General features: G+C 39.2%; 1 protein-coding gene across 1 annotated transcript in view; it reads right to left on the bottom strand.

Moving 5' to 3' along the window:
- The window catches only part of BICC1 (BicC family RNA binding protein 1), a 221,255-nt gene that overhangs the window by 35,115 nt on the left and 170,049 nt on the right, over positions 1 to 16,091 (bottom strand). Inside the window, exons 5-9 of the mRNA XM_019555552.1 lie at positions 9,875 to 9,954; positions 7,426 to 7,584; positions 6,467 to 6,520; positions 3,645 to 3,839; positions 1,673 to 1,924 (exon numbers count right to left, since the gene is read on the bottom strand). Of these exons, the coding sequence (XP_019411097.1) occupies positions 1,673 to 1,924; positions 3,645 to 3,839; positions 6,467 to 6,520; positions 7,426 to 7,584; positions 9,875 to 9,954 (740 nt within the window). The remainder of the gene's footprint in view (positions 1 to 1,672; positions 1,925 to 3,644; positions 3,840 to 6,466; positions 6,521 to 7,425; positions 7,585 to 9,874; positions 9,955 to 16,091) is intronic.

Below are 16,091 nucleotides of genomic sequence, written 5' to 3'. Positions count from 1 at the left end.
GTGGGTGGGGGTGGAGAGATGTTGGGGGGATGCAGATCAGTGTGCGGGTAGGTGTGGGACTGTTACCATTAAAGATGGTCATAATCTACATGCAAGTCTCAGAAATATAAAAATGAATTCCACTGAAAAGAATATATGAAGAAATTTATCTAACCTGGTCAGTGGCAAAGCGTAAAGTTTTTTTACCCTGCATGTTAAACATTTCCTTTAGTTTCAAACTTTTTATTAAATACAAGTAAACTAAGTTTTCTCTGGCTTCATTTCTAAATATATGTTCAGCTTTGTCATCTCATCTAGTGCACAATTAGGGTTTAATGTTAAAACTTTATAACCAATATATTAGTGACAGCCATAGCTAACCATGAAACTTAAAAATATTAAGCCAACTGTAGCTATGAGTTTGTTACCACATGACCGGTTGAAAGTTTTCACTCAGTTGCTTCCTTTTAAAACACACAACCCATTAATTCTTAGTGAGGTAAAACAGATCACATGTTGCCATGTGAAAAAAAATTATTAGGAATTGGCAGACATCTGCTATCAGCACTGATATTAAACTCAGGTTTCAGTTATTCTAAGTGCTAACTATCACCATGAAGAGACATGACTTTATGCATTACAAATGTTATAGTTATTAATACAATAATGCCTAATGGATACAAATCAGGATTGGTTTTAAAAAAAGCACTCCTCCACCAAGGCTAGTTTTGTTAAAGGGACAGACAAAAGAACGTAGGACCCTCTGGGCATGTCTATATAACACGTTTACTGTGGAGGTGACTAATTAGCTCTACAGTAAAAGGTCACTTTCTACACATGTGGAGCTATTAGGCTGGAGTAAACTAATGAACTCCATCATAGCATAATATTGCCATCTTACAGCAGAGTAGTACAAGTACCATCTTACACCAGAGTTATTTACTCAGCCACAATACACGTGTAGATGCTGACAGGGCTGGCTGGGGCATGAGAGTGCTTCAGTGAGGGGCTGTTTGTTGGCTTGCCCTCCACTGAAGCACCCTTGTGCCCCAGCCAGCCCCTGTGTTGCACACTGAGCGGGGTTGGAGAAGCCCTGGGTTGGCAGGCTGAACCACAGGGCCCCCTGTCAGCTGCAGGTGCTCCACCCTGCTCAATGTGTTGTGGTACTAGGCACACGTGCAAACACCGTGCCCAGGGCACATGCAAACTGCGCTGGAGTGTATTCACCCACATTAATTACATGCATAGACATGCCCTTTGGGTATTCTGTATGAATTGCATCCACATGACTTCTACTTAAACTTGCTTCCCAGAAACTTGTGCCAGGTACCCCTATCAATAGCTTCAGAAAGTTAACTGTTTATCCTACATACAAATAAAAGGAAGATGAATCAATGGCCAAGAAAGAAACAAAAATGCCTGTGTGAATATTTGTAACTTATTTTTAAACCCAATTTAAATTATGCATGTTTGTATTCTTACTGAGCAAGGGCTACTTTATCATGACACTACAGGACATTTTTATTAATAAAATATTTAAGGCACTACAATTCATAGTAACTTCTACACAATACATTCAAAAGAAGAGCTGTCAGCTGAATCAATATTGTATATTAAGTCATTTGCATTTTACGGACAAACTGGGCATACTTTCTTTTAGTTCTTTTCATACAGAAATTACTGAAATATTTACCATGAGATATTGTCTGGCAAGACAGACAGACTCAATAGTGCCCTGGAGGTAGACAGTGGATTTCTTTTGTGGGTTACTGGGGTCAGGGAAGTGGATCTGAGCACCAGTTCTCTGCATGATATGTTTGATGTTACTGCCATTTCTACCCATCATAAAGAGATGATGTTGTGCTGCAATGTCCAGCTGTGTGCTCACTGGGATTGCAGAGGCCAAACTGCCTGCCAGGTGTTCCAGAAGCATTGCTGTTCCTTCCTACAAGAAAGAGAAAATGCATTGCAGATAAACTGTCAAAACAGCACACCCAAATGCAGGTTTCCTCAGGATACATTTGTTTTAGTCACCACACATCTAAATCTGAAAGTAAGTCGCAGAAGAATATAAACGATTTTTCTGCATAAAAGAAAAATTGAAAGATGCATATTGCTTAAAATTAAGCTGATTCATAATTCAGAAACAACTTTACCTCCAAGTCTCCATCTTATGAAGAGTTGTACAATATGCAATTGGTTTCACAGGGGACAGTTATGAGGATCTTAATGTCCTGCCCCCAATCCTACACTACAATCCAGTACTCCTGTGCAGCTACAGTGAAATCCATATGAACTACCCAAACAGAACTAATTTCAGGACTTGGACTATGAAATACTAATTGACTAGAGACCACCTTACTGCTGTAGTAGTCATCTGCACAAGAGCTCAAGACAGCTCCTTTGGCTTTATGAGAGAAGGTAGTGTTGGCAGGATGTAGTCAATGAAAGGCCATTTCTTTCTCTGTCAAAATTTGCTCTTTTTCTCCCTTTGTCCAAAACAGATCTAATTTGTTGACTCTCAGCCCATGTTTGGAGTCCACATATTGGACCTGATATATGGAAAGGGCTGAGGTTTGTATGAATTGGTGTTGTTTTTGCTACACTGTTTGCTTACTAGATGTTTTACAATAGGTGGAAGAGGCTACTGCTCCAGTATTGTTTTTCTGTTTTGGATTGTGGTATTAACCATTTGCCAGCATGTTGAGAATTTGAGTCACCTAATTAAGTTAAACTGAAATGAAGGCATACTAGGGTGAAAGCCAAAAAAACCAACCAAACAAAAAAAAAATCAATCTTTAAACACACAGATGTTATTTTATCAAAAATATTAGCCTTTAAGATCAATATATTCAAATCACCATGTGGTAACAGGCAGCCTTACTAATCAGTGACAGCATTGCAACTACACACTGTTTAACACAGTGGTGCTTACCCTTTTGGCCCTGCATGCCAGATGGGTACAGCAGGGCCGGTCTGCAGTCCAGATTGAGCCCCCATGCCAGTATTGGGCTCTGGGGCCTAGCATTATCCCCTCCCTGCCCCAAAGCAACAGGAGCAGGCCCTAGGGTCAAGCACCACCCTCTTCCTGTCCCAAGTGCCAGGCTGAGGTCCTGGGGTGCTGGGATTGGGTCCTGACAGCCCAATACCACCCCGTCCCCTGGGATTTGGCCCCAAAGGCCTGGCACTGACTTTTTTGCCCTAACATGCTGGTGCTGGGTCCCAGTTGACAGGCACCATCCCCTCCCACCCCTGTGTCCCAGGATTAGTCCACAGGGACCTGGCACCACCACCTTTCACCCCAGTGTGCTAGGATTTTGTTCTGTGGGCCTGATGTCGCCCCCTCCTGCTGTCCACACCAGGATTGGGCCCTAAGGCCCAGTGCCATCACCACCCAGCCCTGCACATTGGGACTGGAGGCCTGATCCAGCTCACAGGAACTGGGTATCTCCCTAGGTAGGTAAATTTGATGGTGGGGGATCAGTGCCACTGCCCTCTCACTGCCAAATTTCCAGACCCATGGGGAGCACCATGTGCTGGATGACACAGGGTCACAGGCCAGATCTGGCTTGTAAGCCAGTGGTTGAGCACCCCTACTTTAAAAAAACTGTTTAAGCTATTTACACATTTGAGACATTGAGAATAATACTTAATAAGTGTATTACCTTTACAGCACTAGTATTATTCTGTGACCCCCTGACAATGACAGTAGTACCATACATTCGAGAACGTTGTTTAAAAGAAACTGAAATGTTGTAAGTCTGTGATATATGCTGAATTGTGGGAGAATTAGGATCTGGGATTGGTTGGAGAATTCCAGCTATGGGCAATTCAAACATCAGTACCAATGGAAGGAGCTCCTAGAATGAGATTGAGATTGAGACAAACCATAGCAACTATGCAAAGTATAATCACACATCCTGCTACAATGCAAAACAAATTCAGAATTTTCCTATTACTCAGCTCTGATAACATTTAGATTATCTACAGATACCTTAGAGTTCCTTTACAAAAATTCAAGATATGACTATATTTCAAGACTGGTTCTTCACCCTGATAAAAATAGAAATAGTAATTGCTTCATAGTCGTACTTTTTTTTTTTTTAAACACACAAATGGCAAAAAGAAAGTATTTTTTACAACTAAGAAGTATAAAAATACAAATTATTTTTCTATACTTGCTTATACATATAGGTATCTTTGTAAATATGTATACAAGAGTCTTATTCATATGGAGCTCACTGGAATTACAGAGACCATGGCTTCTTATAAACCAGTCTGTAAGTCACTCTTTCTGTCATAACCACCATAGCTATCAAGCAGTCTTAATATAAATATAGTAATGTTAGAAGTGTTAATAAGAAGTTATTTGATCTAAAACGAGTATACATTCCCCATTTAATTCATAGTTATTTGCAATACATACAAAATCAAAATGGAAAATGATAACAGAAGGAAGAATGCAATAGCTAGATCTGGGTCTTTTGGAGCCCAAATTATTTATTCCAGCTGCATTTTAAATCACAATTATTGTCAGTCTTGCCTAAGTCATGAAAATCTCACAACAGTGTTGCATAAGGACTTTGTGCAGGTCTGCTGAGGAAGGTGATTTTAGCAGATATTATTTTCTTGTACAGCATAACTTATGCCTCCAAATAAGGCACACGCCTTGTTTTGGAAGGTAGAAAGTGGAAAAGAAGATATTTCCAGTGTCATGGCCAACTGCGTGACAGAGCAAGTCCTGGAAACACAGAGTATCCCAAAAGATGTGGTAGCCCAAACAACAGTATGGGTGAGGCAGGAGGAACTTCCTGGTAGGACAGGATAGCAACAAGGCTAGGCCCCAGACCTGCCATTGCAAGGGCAATGCAAAACTGTTACTTCTTTATTAGAGGTGCAGTGTCCATATTGTATTGGTACCAATACAAGGAAAATTGTCATTATTGGAAATGGGTTTTTTTTTGGCTAATGGTTGATGTGGTTTTTTTTTTGGCTAATGGTGGTTGATAATGTTGCTGATAAATGCAGTGTGCATGAATGCAGCCACAGCATGCACACAGCCAGGAATGCAGCCCAGCATCTGGACAGTAAGTGGGGCGGGGGAGGGGAAGGCAGATCGAAGGTCCCATGGTGAGGGAGGGAGTGGGTCTGGGGCAGGCACTGGTGCTGTCCAGCCAGGGTGGGGTAGGGTGTGGGACAGAGCTGAGGTTCCTCTGGGGGGCGGGGACACAGTGCCTGCCATATGTGTACCCCTAGAGGAGGTGGGGCTACGGGGTGTACTACAGTCACCCCATAATTCACAGTAGCTCTCCCATAGCCCTTCTCCCACCACCACCATTGCTCACTCCACCCCGCTTGCCTTGAGCACAGCCTGGGCCCAGCCCCCCTGCCAGGAAGAGGCTGGTGCAGCCTTCAGGCCCCAGTGCGCAGTGGCAGCCCTGTGCCCTGCCCGTGCAGTGCCTGTCCGTCCCAGACCTACTCCCTCCCACACCACAGGGGCCTTGATCTGCCCATCCCCCCGTGTCCCTTCGCTCACTCCCCTCCCCCATAACAGACTTACCAGCTGGACACTGCTGCCAGGCTGCATATGGCTGATTAATAATTGGCCGTCAGTATTGGACCAAAAAATCGTTATTGATGCACCCTTATTCTTTACTTTAAGTAGCTCTTTATATAAGTTCCTGTAAATTATAAATTGCTGTTTCCTGCCACACACTTCATCAAGACACTACAGACTGCATGCAGCAGTTCACTCTCCCTCACCAAGCTCATTAGTTCTTTAGCAAAAAGCTCATCTGTGGCTGTGAGAGAATTAATACTGGACTCTGGCTCTGCTGTTTGTATTCATGGAGAGAAATGGCAGCCATCTGGGCTGGCATGAGTCACAGCATCTGCTTGTTCTGTTCTACCTTGCTTCTATTTCAGTAAAGACCAGCTTTCCCACCTAAAATATGCACCCCAATTTTGAAGGGCTCATTTGGTGGGGGGGCTGGGAAGAGGGGGGAAGAGGTTGTGTGGTATGCAAGTAAATATGGTTATTTTTTAGCATAAAGACTGCTAGATGATAACTAATTTATACAGCTCATGTTAGATATAGCCTTTCTATTGGTGGGTTCGGAAAAAAACAAACCAAACCCTGAGTGAATATATGCTTGTGCGTTAATATGGATTCAGTGCATTTAATCCATATGGCCACAAATATTATTCACATATTACTATCATATACAAAGTGTCTGAGATTTTTAAAGCTTATTTTTGGATTATTATTTGAAATCTACCACTTACAAAATTGCAAACAAAAATTATTTTCTCCATGAATATTTTTTTTCTCATTTTCTTGCAGTTTTGGACTTGGCAATATGATTTGCATATCAGTCACAGCACAGAATTAGACAATCCTAGACAGAGTAGAGAACTATTGTTTTTCTCTCAACTGTTTTCCTCTACAGTGTCTTTGCCATTTTATTTCTTAAAAATACATAGTTACCCTTATTCTAAGTCTGGCAGACTCCACACCAGCTGGTGGTCCTGCTATAGACACCTGGAAATTGAGAACATATAAAGTAACGTATAGTGTTCTTATGAAGTATCTGAGGAAAAAAACCTCCAAATGTTTACATTCTCTTTAGATATTTTTTGTTCTGAAAGCTTAAAGTAAGCAATTGGGAGGAACCCCTCCCCTGGAAGCCTGTTATCAAAATACCAACATAACCAGTCAGAACTATCACTACAATTTCTGTTCTAAGAGAGCACATTTTAATGTTGAACTCTATACATAATAAAATTATGTTATATTTATTATTTATACATTCAATCCTGGTTCATCCTGGGTGCTTTACTGAACTTGAAGAAATTAATGTTATAATGAAAGTCTGAAAAATACATATTTAACTTAAAATTGACATAGAAAAAAACTGATGAATTCAAATCATAATCAGTATTTATCTTTTTAAATGCTATAATACTAAATACTGTAATGCGGCATTTCATTTTTGTTAGGTATTTAGATGGCAAATAAATTTGTCACACGTTAAAAAAAAAAAAAAAAAATCAGTAAATAAAAACACCAGCAAAACTGTTTGTTCTGGTTCTCTACCACAGCTTTTACATAGAATATTCAAAAGATTTTTGATAAAAAAAATTTCCAAGAAGTTATTTGTTATGAGATGCAGATTTTCATGGGAAAAACCTCAAAAAAGAAAAAATTTTTAGTTTCACTTGGAATAAACCAAGAATTTCCACACTAAATTTTATATAAACAACATATTTCCCTAAACATCCAATGTTTAGTGAAAATATCACACCAGAAATGTTTAGTATTTTGAAAAAAAATAGTAATACTTTTATATTTATGTAATCCATTCCATATTCTATATATGTGATCCAATTGATTTATATAGAATTACATACATTTATAATATACACAAAATATTAAGAAACACTTACTTGATTGCTTTTTTCTGCTTGGTTATTCCTATTTGAGTCTGGAAAGTGGATGTGACATCCTGTTTCTTCCATTACTTTTTTTATGTTATTGCCACCTTTACCAATTACATGAGAATGTTCTGTATGTGAAACATCCATCTTCAAAGTGACCCTGTTACTCTAAAAGTCAAAGACTCTATTATTTTTGGATTCTTTTAGAATGGAGTCCCTGAGCATTAGTGTTCTTCAGTAAATGGAATTTATACAATTATGTAAAGCATTCTGAAAATCTAATTTAATCAGTGACTTAACATCAACTGAAGCATACCAAGTACCATGACCATATTGTCATGAGGAAATCATATGGAAATAAACATATTAGGTTCCTACACCATGAGTCTCACAAATGACAAAATGAGGGGACTGAGAAGTACGGCAGAGAAAGCTGCCACTTGACATTTTCAGTTTACTTAAGGTAGGAATTTTGTTTGGTTTTTTTTTGGGCGGGGGGGTTAAACAAACTTCCACGCTATTGGAAAAACAGCGGTTAATTTTCTAACATCATACCTTTTGAATTCTTATTATATGCTTTTTTGTGGGAAGTATTTAATTGTACCCATTAAAATTAAATATATAGAAGTTTAATGCAAAAAAAATTTTGAACTCCACGTGCACAATAGAATATTATTAACTAGGAGGAGTGGTTTAATATAATAGTATATTCTACCGCAGAGATCCCAGCTGGTGATCTCTACTTTGTGGATCAAAAGGTCATTGTGTCAATAAGGAAAAATGACTCATTTTAGTTTCAGTCTGGATGAACATAAGAAATGCTTACATGTAGGCTCCAGTCCTTAAGTCTCAGAAGAAAAAAAAAAAGCTTAGCAACATTTAGAAAACAGAATAATATTATTTAAAAAAAAACAAAAGTGAAGCTTTAAAAGGTTTTAAAACAAGAAAAGGGTTTTTGGTACTTTTTATACAACATTTAAAATAGGCCAATAAGGATATGTTTTTAGTTAATTTTACTTAAGATTTTTCGGTGTATAACAATCCATAGAACAGCATATGCAAAAGAGTACACAGTAAAGGAATGACTGATCTAAAGATTACCCAACAGACTTTAAATGTCAATAGATGGCACAGAATTCCTGTCCCTCACAATCCCAGGAGCAAGTCTGGCGGAGAGGAGAAAGCCCTGCTTTCCCAACTCAGCAAGACCCATCCCCTCACAATCATAGGCCTGAGTCTGGCTAAGTGGGGAACCCTGACTTCTCTGCTTTTGGAGAGGTGCCATAAGAATCCCTAGGATGCCTCTCTGTAAGCAGAAAAAGCTGGGCAGGTGCTCTAGGGGCTTCAAAAGCCTTCAAGCCCATGGAGCAACTGCCTGGGTTGGCTGGAGAATGCAAGCAGCTCAGGCTGGCCATACTCACTCATCACAAATCCAACAGATGTCTGCCACAATAAAGTGGCAGAGTTTATTCTTCCCTTTTGCCTTTTACCCGAGTTTCCTTTGATGTGGCTTGAAAAAGGGTAGTGACAATTATTTGCTCATAATTTGTGCCACCATATTAATTTTTTTATGGTGGCATAAATGAGATGTCAGGCGACATGTGCTTCCAATCTTACAGAATCAGAGGTATAATCTTAAGGTCCTTCCTTCAGACTATTATATGGACCCTCTTGGTGCTTCCACAAGACCCTGGCCATTCGTCCTAAACCCTGCACATCTCATAGGTCTCTCTCCCCCCTTACCTTGTCCTCTAGTTTTCTGCCAGCTTGTAATCTCTCACGACCACACAGAGTTAAACCACCGAAGCCCATAATGTAATAAGTATGAAACATCAGGCACTGGCAAGACCACCACACCAAAACATAATTGGTGCTTTGAAAGCAAGCCATTTGGGAGTTATGATGAGTAAAAGACAAAAAGCAGGAAACCGTTCAGGAAGTGACATCACCTCAAATCTCACAAATGTCTTCTCAGATGTGCTGCATGGCAGTATAGAAGCTGACCTACTGTAAAAGTTAATGTTATTCAATATCACTGAGATCCTATTGAGTACAATATAGGGAAAGTTTCCAGTTCTGTGATGATTACGCAGCCATTATCTTTATTTTTTTGCAAGACTATTTAGATTAAATTTTAAATTGATGGAGGTCAGATTATTTCTGCTGATCTTGTAATTTTTAAATGTAGTATACATGTCTTTCTAGTGAATTGATAGTTAAACACCTGAACCTTCATAAAATAAATTAACAAAATTCTAGCAGGTCTATCACCTTTACCATCTTTGTATATCTCATCCCTATGGCACATTTCAGTGCAGAGACTTTTTAAAAAGACTTTTACTGACAAATTTTAATGTAAAATGTCAATAAAAATGACAACCCCCTCACAATTTCAGCACGCTACTATATACCCTGTGTGACAAAAATATACACCTGAACAATAGAACTTTCTTCTTACTTTTGTGTCTAAGACAGACATGATCCTCTCTTTAGCTTCTTTAACATTTTCTTTTCTTCCAGAGACTTTAATATGTGGATCTATACAAATAGAAATAGAAAATAGTAAACAACGTATTAAAACAAGTAGTAAGCAAAGGACATGGAAACATTACCAAAATTTTACTAACATGCTTTGAACAATGTACTTTAAATTAGAAATTCTTTTCATAATTTATTTTAAGAAACAGCTAGTAGGGATGTATTAAAGTTTAGAAATCAGTTACAATACTAATCTATGCCTGCTGGAGTCAGCTAAATTACTGACACATACTATTCAGTTTATTCACTCGACCAGTTTTTTCCATAGGGTTATTACTAAATGTATTGTGTGCCTCAATTGTGATATCTCAGAAGTAATTTTGCTTAAATCAGAAAAAGTGAAATGCAAGAATCCACAAAGTAATCCACTATAGTGCAGTGTATATATGTAACAAACCTGTATGAAAAGATTTCTCTGGATTAAGTCTAACGAAGAATAACTAACAACCCCTTCTGATGCCAGCTTATGCTTCTAAGACTCAGAACCAAATCTATAGAGACTAGCCAACACATGGTACCTTGTTCTTCATCAGTTCCTATAACTGCCTTCTAAGTATGAGGATTTACATCAAAAGCTGCTTCTACCTAAAAGAATTTTCCAACTTAATTTTACTCATGTAGTGATATTAAATGACAATCTGTACATATGCAAAATAACTGCCACTCTTGGGTTTTACACTTAGAGGCATTACATTTTGAAGTAGTATTTACAACTCATATTTTATCACTTTACTTAAATGTTTGTCTAATCAGATATAAAGTACTGGATATGAACCATTTTAACCGTAAGATATTTTAAGTACATATTAAACATAACACCAATGACAAATTATGAGACAGGGTACAATGACAATTTAACAAACTTCGGGGATTAAATCCTGAAGTCCATACTTGGTCATAATGCACATTGAAGGATTTTGCCTGCAGAACTTAATTTGGACTTGGAAGTAAACCAAGATTCAATTAACTGGAAATTGTATATTATATAAGATGGCAGCACCATCTGGTGTCCAGAAATGTGAACTACCATAACACAACTAGAAGTGGATCCAATTCCAAAAATTCTAAATGTTCAGGTATCTGAAATCCTGATCTGGATTTGCAGCTCTGGCCCCATGCCTGTCTCTCCTCTCCATAACAAACACTATCAATATGCCCTATAATATGTATGAACATTTACCTGGGTGAAAACAGATGTTGAAAAAATTAATTTCACTTTTTAAATTCCTTCTAGATTTGTCTGGTTTTCTGGTTTTATCAGATTGGTGGAAGGGGGTTTAAATGATAACTTTCAGCCTTGAATACTCCTTTTATCTATTTATTTATTTTTAGGGGAAAATAAGCATTACACTCTTACTTTTTTTCTGAAAACAAGGAAAAACCCACCTATGCTACCAATGACAAGTATGAAACTCAGTACCATGTTAAGCTTATTCCTTTCAAGATTACAAAAAAAGTTTGTGAGAAAAAGGAGGTTAAGGTTGTAATGACACAACAGTTCTAAGTGCATAAGAATGCTCACATGTGTTGTAAGCAAGTAACATCTGCTTTGATAATCATTCTTTCCACTAGGAAAGGACAAATTTTATTAAGCCAAAATCACAACTCTACTTTTTCATTACATATGTGAAATAATGTTGTGCAACTGATGTAATTCCAATTTTTTTTTTTAACCGTTTGAGGTTAAAATATGCACCTGAAATTTAGATTAAATGACAACCAATAAATCCCCCATAATACTGAATTACTGAACAAAAAATGTCCATTTAGTTTCTCTACAAATTGCTCCAAAAGTTATGCATTAATGGTAATATTCACTTCCAGATCATTAATGAAAATGTTGAAGTAGAGGCATTAACGTGTACTGCAATTAAAATAGGAACAGTGGTAACATCAATTAAAAATACTCAATGAATTACAAGCTGGGAGGAAGGGACTTGGATGCATCAGTGAATAAAAACAAAACAGTGAATTATTGATAGACAGATAAGTAGAGGTACAACTACTGATTGGTGGACAAAGTATGTATTTCATATTGATTTGCAACAATGGTTTTGAACAAGTAAAAAGTAGCAAAAGGAGAATATTATTAGAATTCCAAAAGACCATCTGGATTTGCCATACAGATTATGACACTGTGAGAATGCGAAAGCCTGAAAGGGGGTCAAGAAACTTACCTGGTCTTTTGCTACCTTGCAACATCAAATGTAAGCATAAATGACTCTTCCTTCTCATGGTCTTAATGATGCAGCAGTTGTAAAGACTAGTATTGCTCTAATGCAATTTTTTATATACTGAAAAATGACTGAAAACAACATTATAGGCCTTCCTGTATGTGCCTGGGCCACTGCCTTATCTAGCATTCTGAGTTTCTCTGCCAACCCAAAAACTCAGCTTGATATTTGACAGTCAAGCTGGGATACTTTCTTCTCACTCTTCACAACATTCTTCCCTCAATTACATCTCTGCAGTCCAGTATCTTGTAATTATTTGCTCAATGATACACTGTGCTGCTTTCACCATATTTGCTTAAGTGTGACCTATTGGCATTGTTATTTGAACACAGTAAGACATTTCCTTGATGATGTACAGGAGTATTTTTGATTATATTCACCCTTTTGAAGTGCTCTTTGATACTCCGCACTGCTGACAAGAATACAAACTTTAATTAATGTCAGCAAATATGACTAGGGCAAAAAAAGCTTATCTAGTGAGTAAGAAGGTGTTGTTCACATAGAGGCACTTCCAACAGAGACGGCAGGCACAGCAAGGTCTGCCTGGCTTCCCCCTGTCCCCCCACCCCCCTCACTGCTCAGGCAGAGATCCCCCTCCTCCCTTCTACCTCCCACAGCACAAACCCCACCCCCACAGACCCTAGCCAGCATGTGGTATACTAGGTAATGCTGAGAGGTATCTGCATGTGTGTGTTTCCAGTTTCACTGGGACAGGGCAAAGGCAGACAGAATAAAGGGAGACAAGACAGTGTCCACTTAGGGCTTTTTAGAGCTAATCAACAGGTCAGCTAGTAATATCCCTCTGTTCCTTCCTTGGAAAAAGCTGTTTTAAGAAGAACTTGAACTAATGAGAGAGGCTTTTGTTTTCTTGATGGGCTGCTAAATACTGTGTTATCAGCACCCTGCTGACTTCCTTGCCTGTCAGGTTTGCTGCAGACAATATGAAAAAGCAGGAAGAGGAAGATTGCAAAGCTCAGTATCATCAACAGATGCATTAAATGCACACAAACAGTCCTCCCACTCCTGTTCCCCTTTGCCTCAGAGTGCTAGCTAGGGGTAACATTTCCGCCCCTTCAGCAACAGGCAGGGAAAAGCCTAGGACTGTACAGCCAGGGTGGGGTTTTAAACCCCTCCCTAATCAGTGCGTCCTGCTAGGGCCTGGCCATACCCCGCCTCAGGTCAGCATTATGGAAGGGAAGGGAAGACTGCTCTAGCGCCTGCAGTCTTCTAACGTAAGCCACTGCAGTCATGTGCCTGCATTTCCTCACTCCAGAGGGAATGTCTGTGCACTTGCAAATTGGTTCAACATAGGCAGCTTAGACTAACCTGCAAAGACTGAATCAATTCAGACTCAGGCTTTTTGAATGTCTGTCCTGTCGCTAGCCTCAGAGACATCTAAGCACTACCATCACTTTTCTCATTTATAATAAAATTTTCACATTCAAATATAGAAGTGCTGAGCACAGCTTGGCATAATTCCATTATAATGCCCATAAATTTGACATTAACCATTTAAAACAAAACCACAGTTCTATCACTTTAAGAAAAAAATGCCAGTGCTTTACAAAATTTGGCTATAGGAGCTGTCTTATTAAATCCAGATAAAAATGAGATTTTCAACAAAAAGGTCATGTTTTTGTATATACTGATGTAACTGTTCATCTTCCTAGTGGCAAAATACTCCCATTGACTTCAACAGAAATTGGATTTTAAACTCATTTTGATTTGTTCACATTGTTTTTGCTCAGAAAACACTTTATCCCATCTTCTTTTTCCTTCCTCCTCCCAAGGAAAAGGTTTACAGCATTAAAATGATATAATTTAAGTTATTATTAATGAGGGTATAACTTAGTAAGTATTAATTAGACTATTCATTGATCTATTTAAAAAATGCTCTAAAAAAGAAAAAAGATATGGTGTCATGAACATCCTTGGGGGCAAATTAGAAGCCAAATACCTTAAAATTTTTGTTTCAGAGCAGTGGTGCTCAACCTTTTGGCCCCATGGCTGGGTGAATGGTGTGGGGCCAGGACACGGGGTTGGGTCCTGTGCCACCGGGATTGGACCAGGCTTGATTTAGCTTGTAGGGTCACACTATCCTGCCTGCCAGGTTCTCCATGGATCCAGAAATTTGGCAACAGGGGAGCAGCAATTAATGTTGCCACTACTCTCCTGTGGCCAGATATGCAGATCTGTGGGGAGCTCAGTGAGTCAGATGACAAAGCAGCGCAGGTTAGATTTGGCTTGTGGGCCAGGGTTTCAACACCCCTAATCCACAGGGTTTATTTCTTGTTCTTCAAACGTCATCTTAAAATTACTGAACAAGAAATGCCCAATTGTTCTAAGGTGGCAGACAGTCCTGATGATTCATACAGGGACTTCTCATGCTTCTGAATTCAGGCTGTAACAATTTGTGCCCTTAAAACCAGGCATGATACAAGGTTATTCCAAAGAACCTTACTGTATGGTAACATTGGTCCTGGGAATTCTGCAAATGGTCACATTTTAGGTTGAGTGTTTCAAGTATAGCACACTGAAGTTAAGCATGTGATGTTAGAATGCTAATTCTGGATTTTCCATGACAAGAATCATACTTCAAAAAGTTAGAATGAGGGGAAAAAAGGGTGCTTGAGTTCTGAATTGCTGGATGCTGAACAGCTGGAAATTTGCAAATGGTCTTTGCTACACATTTATGAGAAAAGCATGTCAGCTGCATGGAAGCAGAGGTTCTAATTCTTGAAGAAGTTAAAATCTACAAAGCTTGAAAGAATTTTGCTTCTTGAGCGTTATAACTGCAGTAGTATTTTCCCCAAGACACCATGTGTTCCATTTTAATGGACAGTATTTTTCTCCCTGCCAACAGAATGTAAAGGATTAGTCTAACATCAACAGGAGTTCTCTCCCCAAAGAATGAATGAATTTATGGATAGTAGAACTGCATACATACACAAAACGTATATACATATATTATTTCATATTTAGATTTATCACATGAAATATTAGAAAGCTACAGTCTCACGAATGTAAGAATAATCTCAAGAAGTGGTTTGTAACATTCTTCAGTTTGTTGGACTCTTTCCTTGAAGTAGGTATAGGCTACCTCTATCCTCACTCCCGTCAATCCTTAGCATAGTAACTATCTCCTTTTTGTTTATATTTTCCACCCTCTACCATCTGTGGTTCTGAGAGGCCAGGTCTTGTGTTTGAGCTGAGTTAGAAGGTAGGAAGCCTGAGTATGCAGTCCTGTATAATATTTAAACTGTTTCCATGAACATCTGTGGGAGCAACTTTAACAGAAGCTGATCACAGCATTAGCAAATGCTACAAAATTACAGCTAAAAAGTGCAGGAGACAAGTTAAGGTATTCTAGTAGGGCTGTGCAAAGTTTCAGTTGCCAATTTGATCTGGAGGAGATATGGCCTGATTCGGCAGCTGAATCTCTGAATCTGAATTAAATTGAGAGACTAATAAACAGGTCCAAAATCAATTCAGAAAAGATTCGGAGAGATTTTGGGATTTGATTTGGGCAGTTCCTGCTTGCTGCTGCAGGGAGCTGGACCCGGATTCTGGGCCAGTAAGTAGTGGGCAGGAAGGCTGGAGGAGGAGGGAGGGAACCATGGGTGGGGACCCCCACCAGGTCCCATTCCCTGCTTGCTTCCCTAACCTCCCTGAGTGCCCCCAACCCCAGCCTGGTCTCCCAGCCCCGTGAATGGCTGCCCTACCTGGTCCCAGTATCCCAGCACTTAAAAAAAGAATTTAAAAAAATGCCTATACTCACCAGCTGCTGCGGTGACCATCAGAGCCTCTGGGGACTCTTGGCAGAGCCCCCCACACAGCACGGGGCAGTGGCAGCAAGGATCGCCCCCTCCCCTGACCTGGCAGGAGCTGGTGAGTGTGGATCTT

This window comes from Crocodylus porosus, unplaced genomic scaffold, assembly GCF_001723895.1.
Source record: "Crocodylus porosus isolate Cpor-Errol unplaced genomic scaffold, CroPor_comp1, whole genome shotgun sequence".
Classification (NCBI taxonomy): domain Eukaryota; kingdom Metazoa; phylum Chordata; order Crocodylia; family Crocodylidae; genus Crocodylus; species Crocodylus porosus.
The sequence above is the reverse complement of the archived record's forward strand: the minus strand, read 5'-3'. Positions and strand labels throughout refer to the sequence as shown.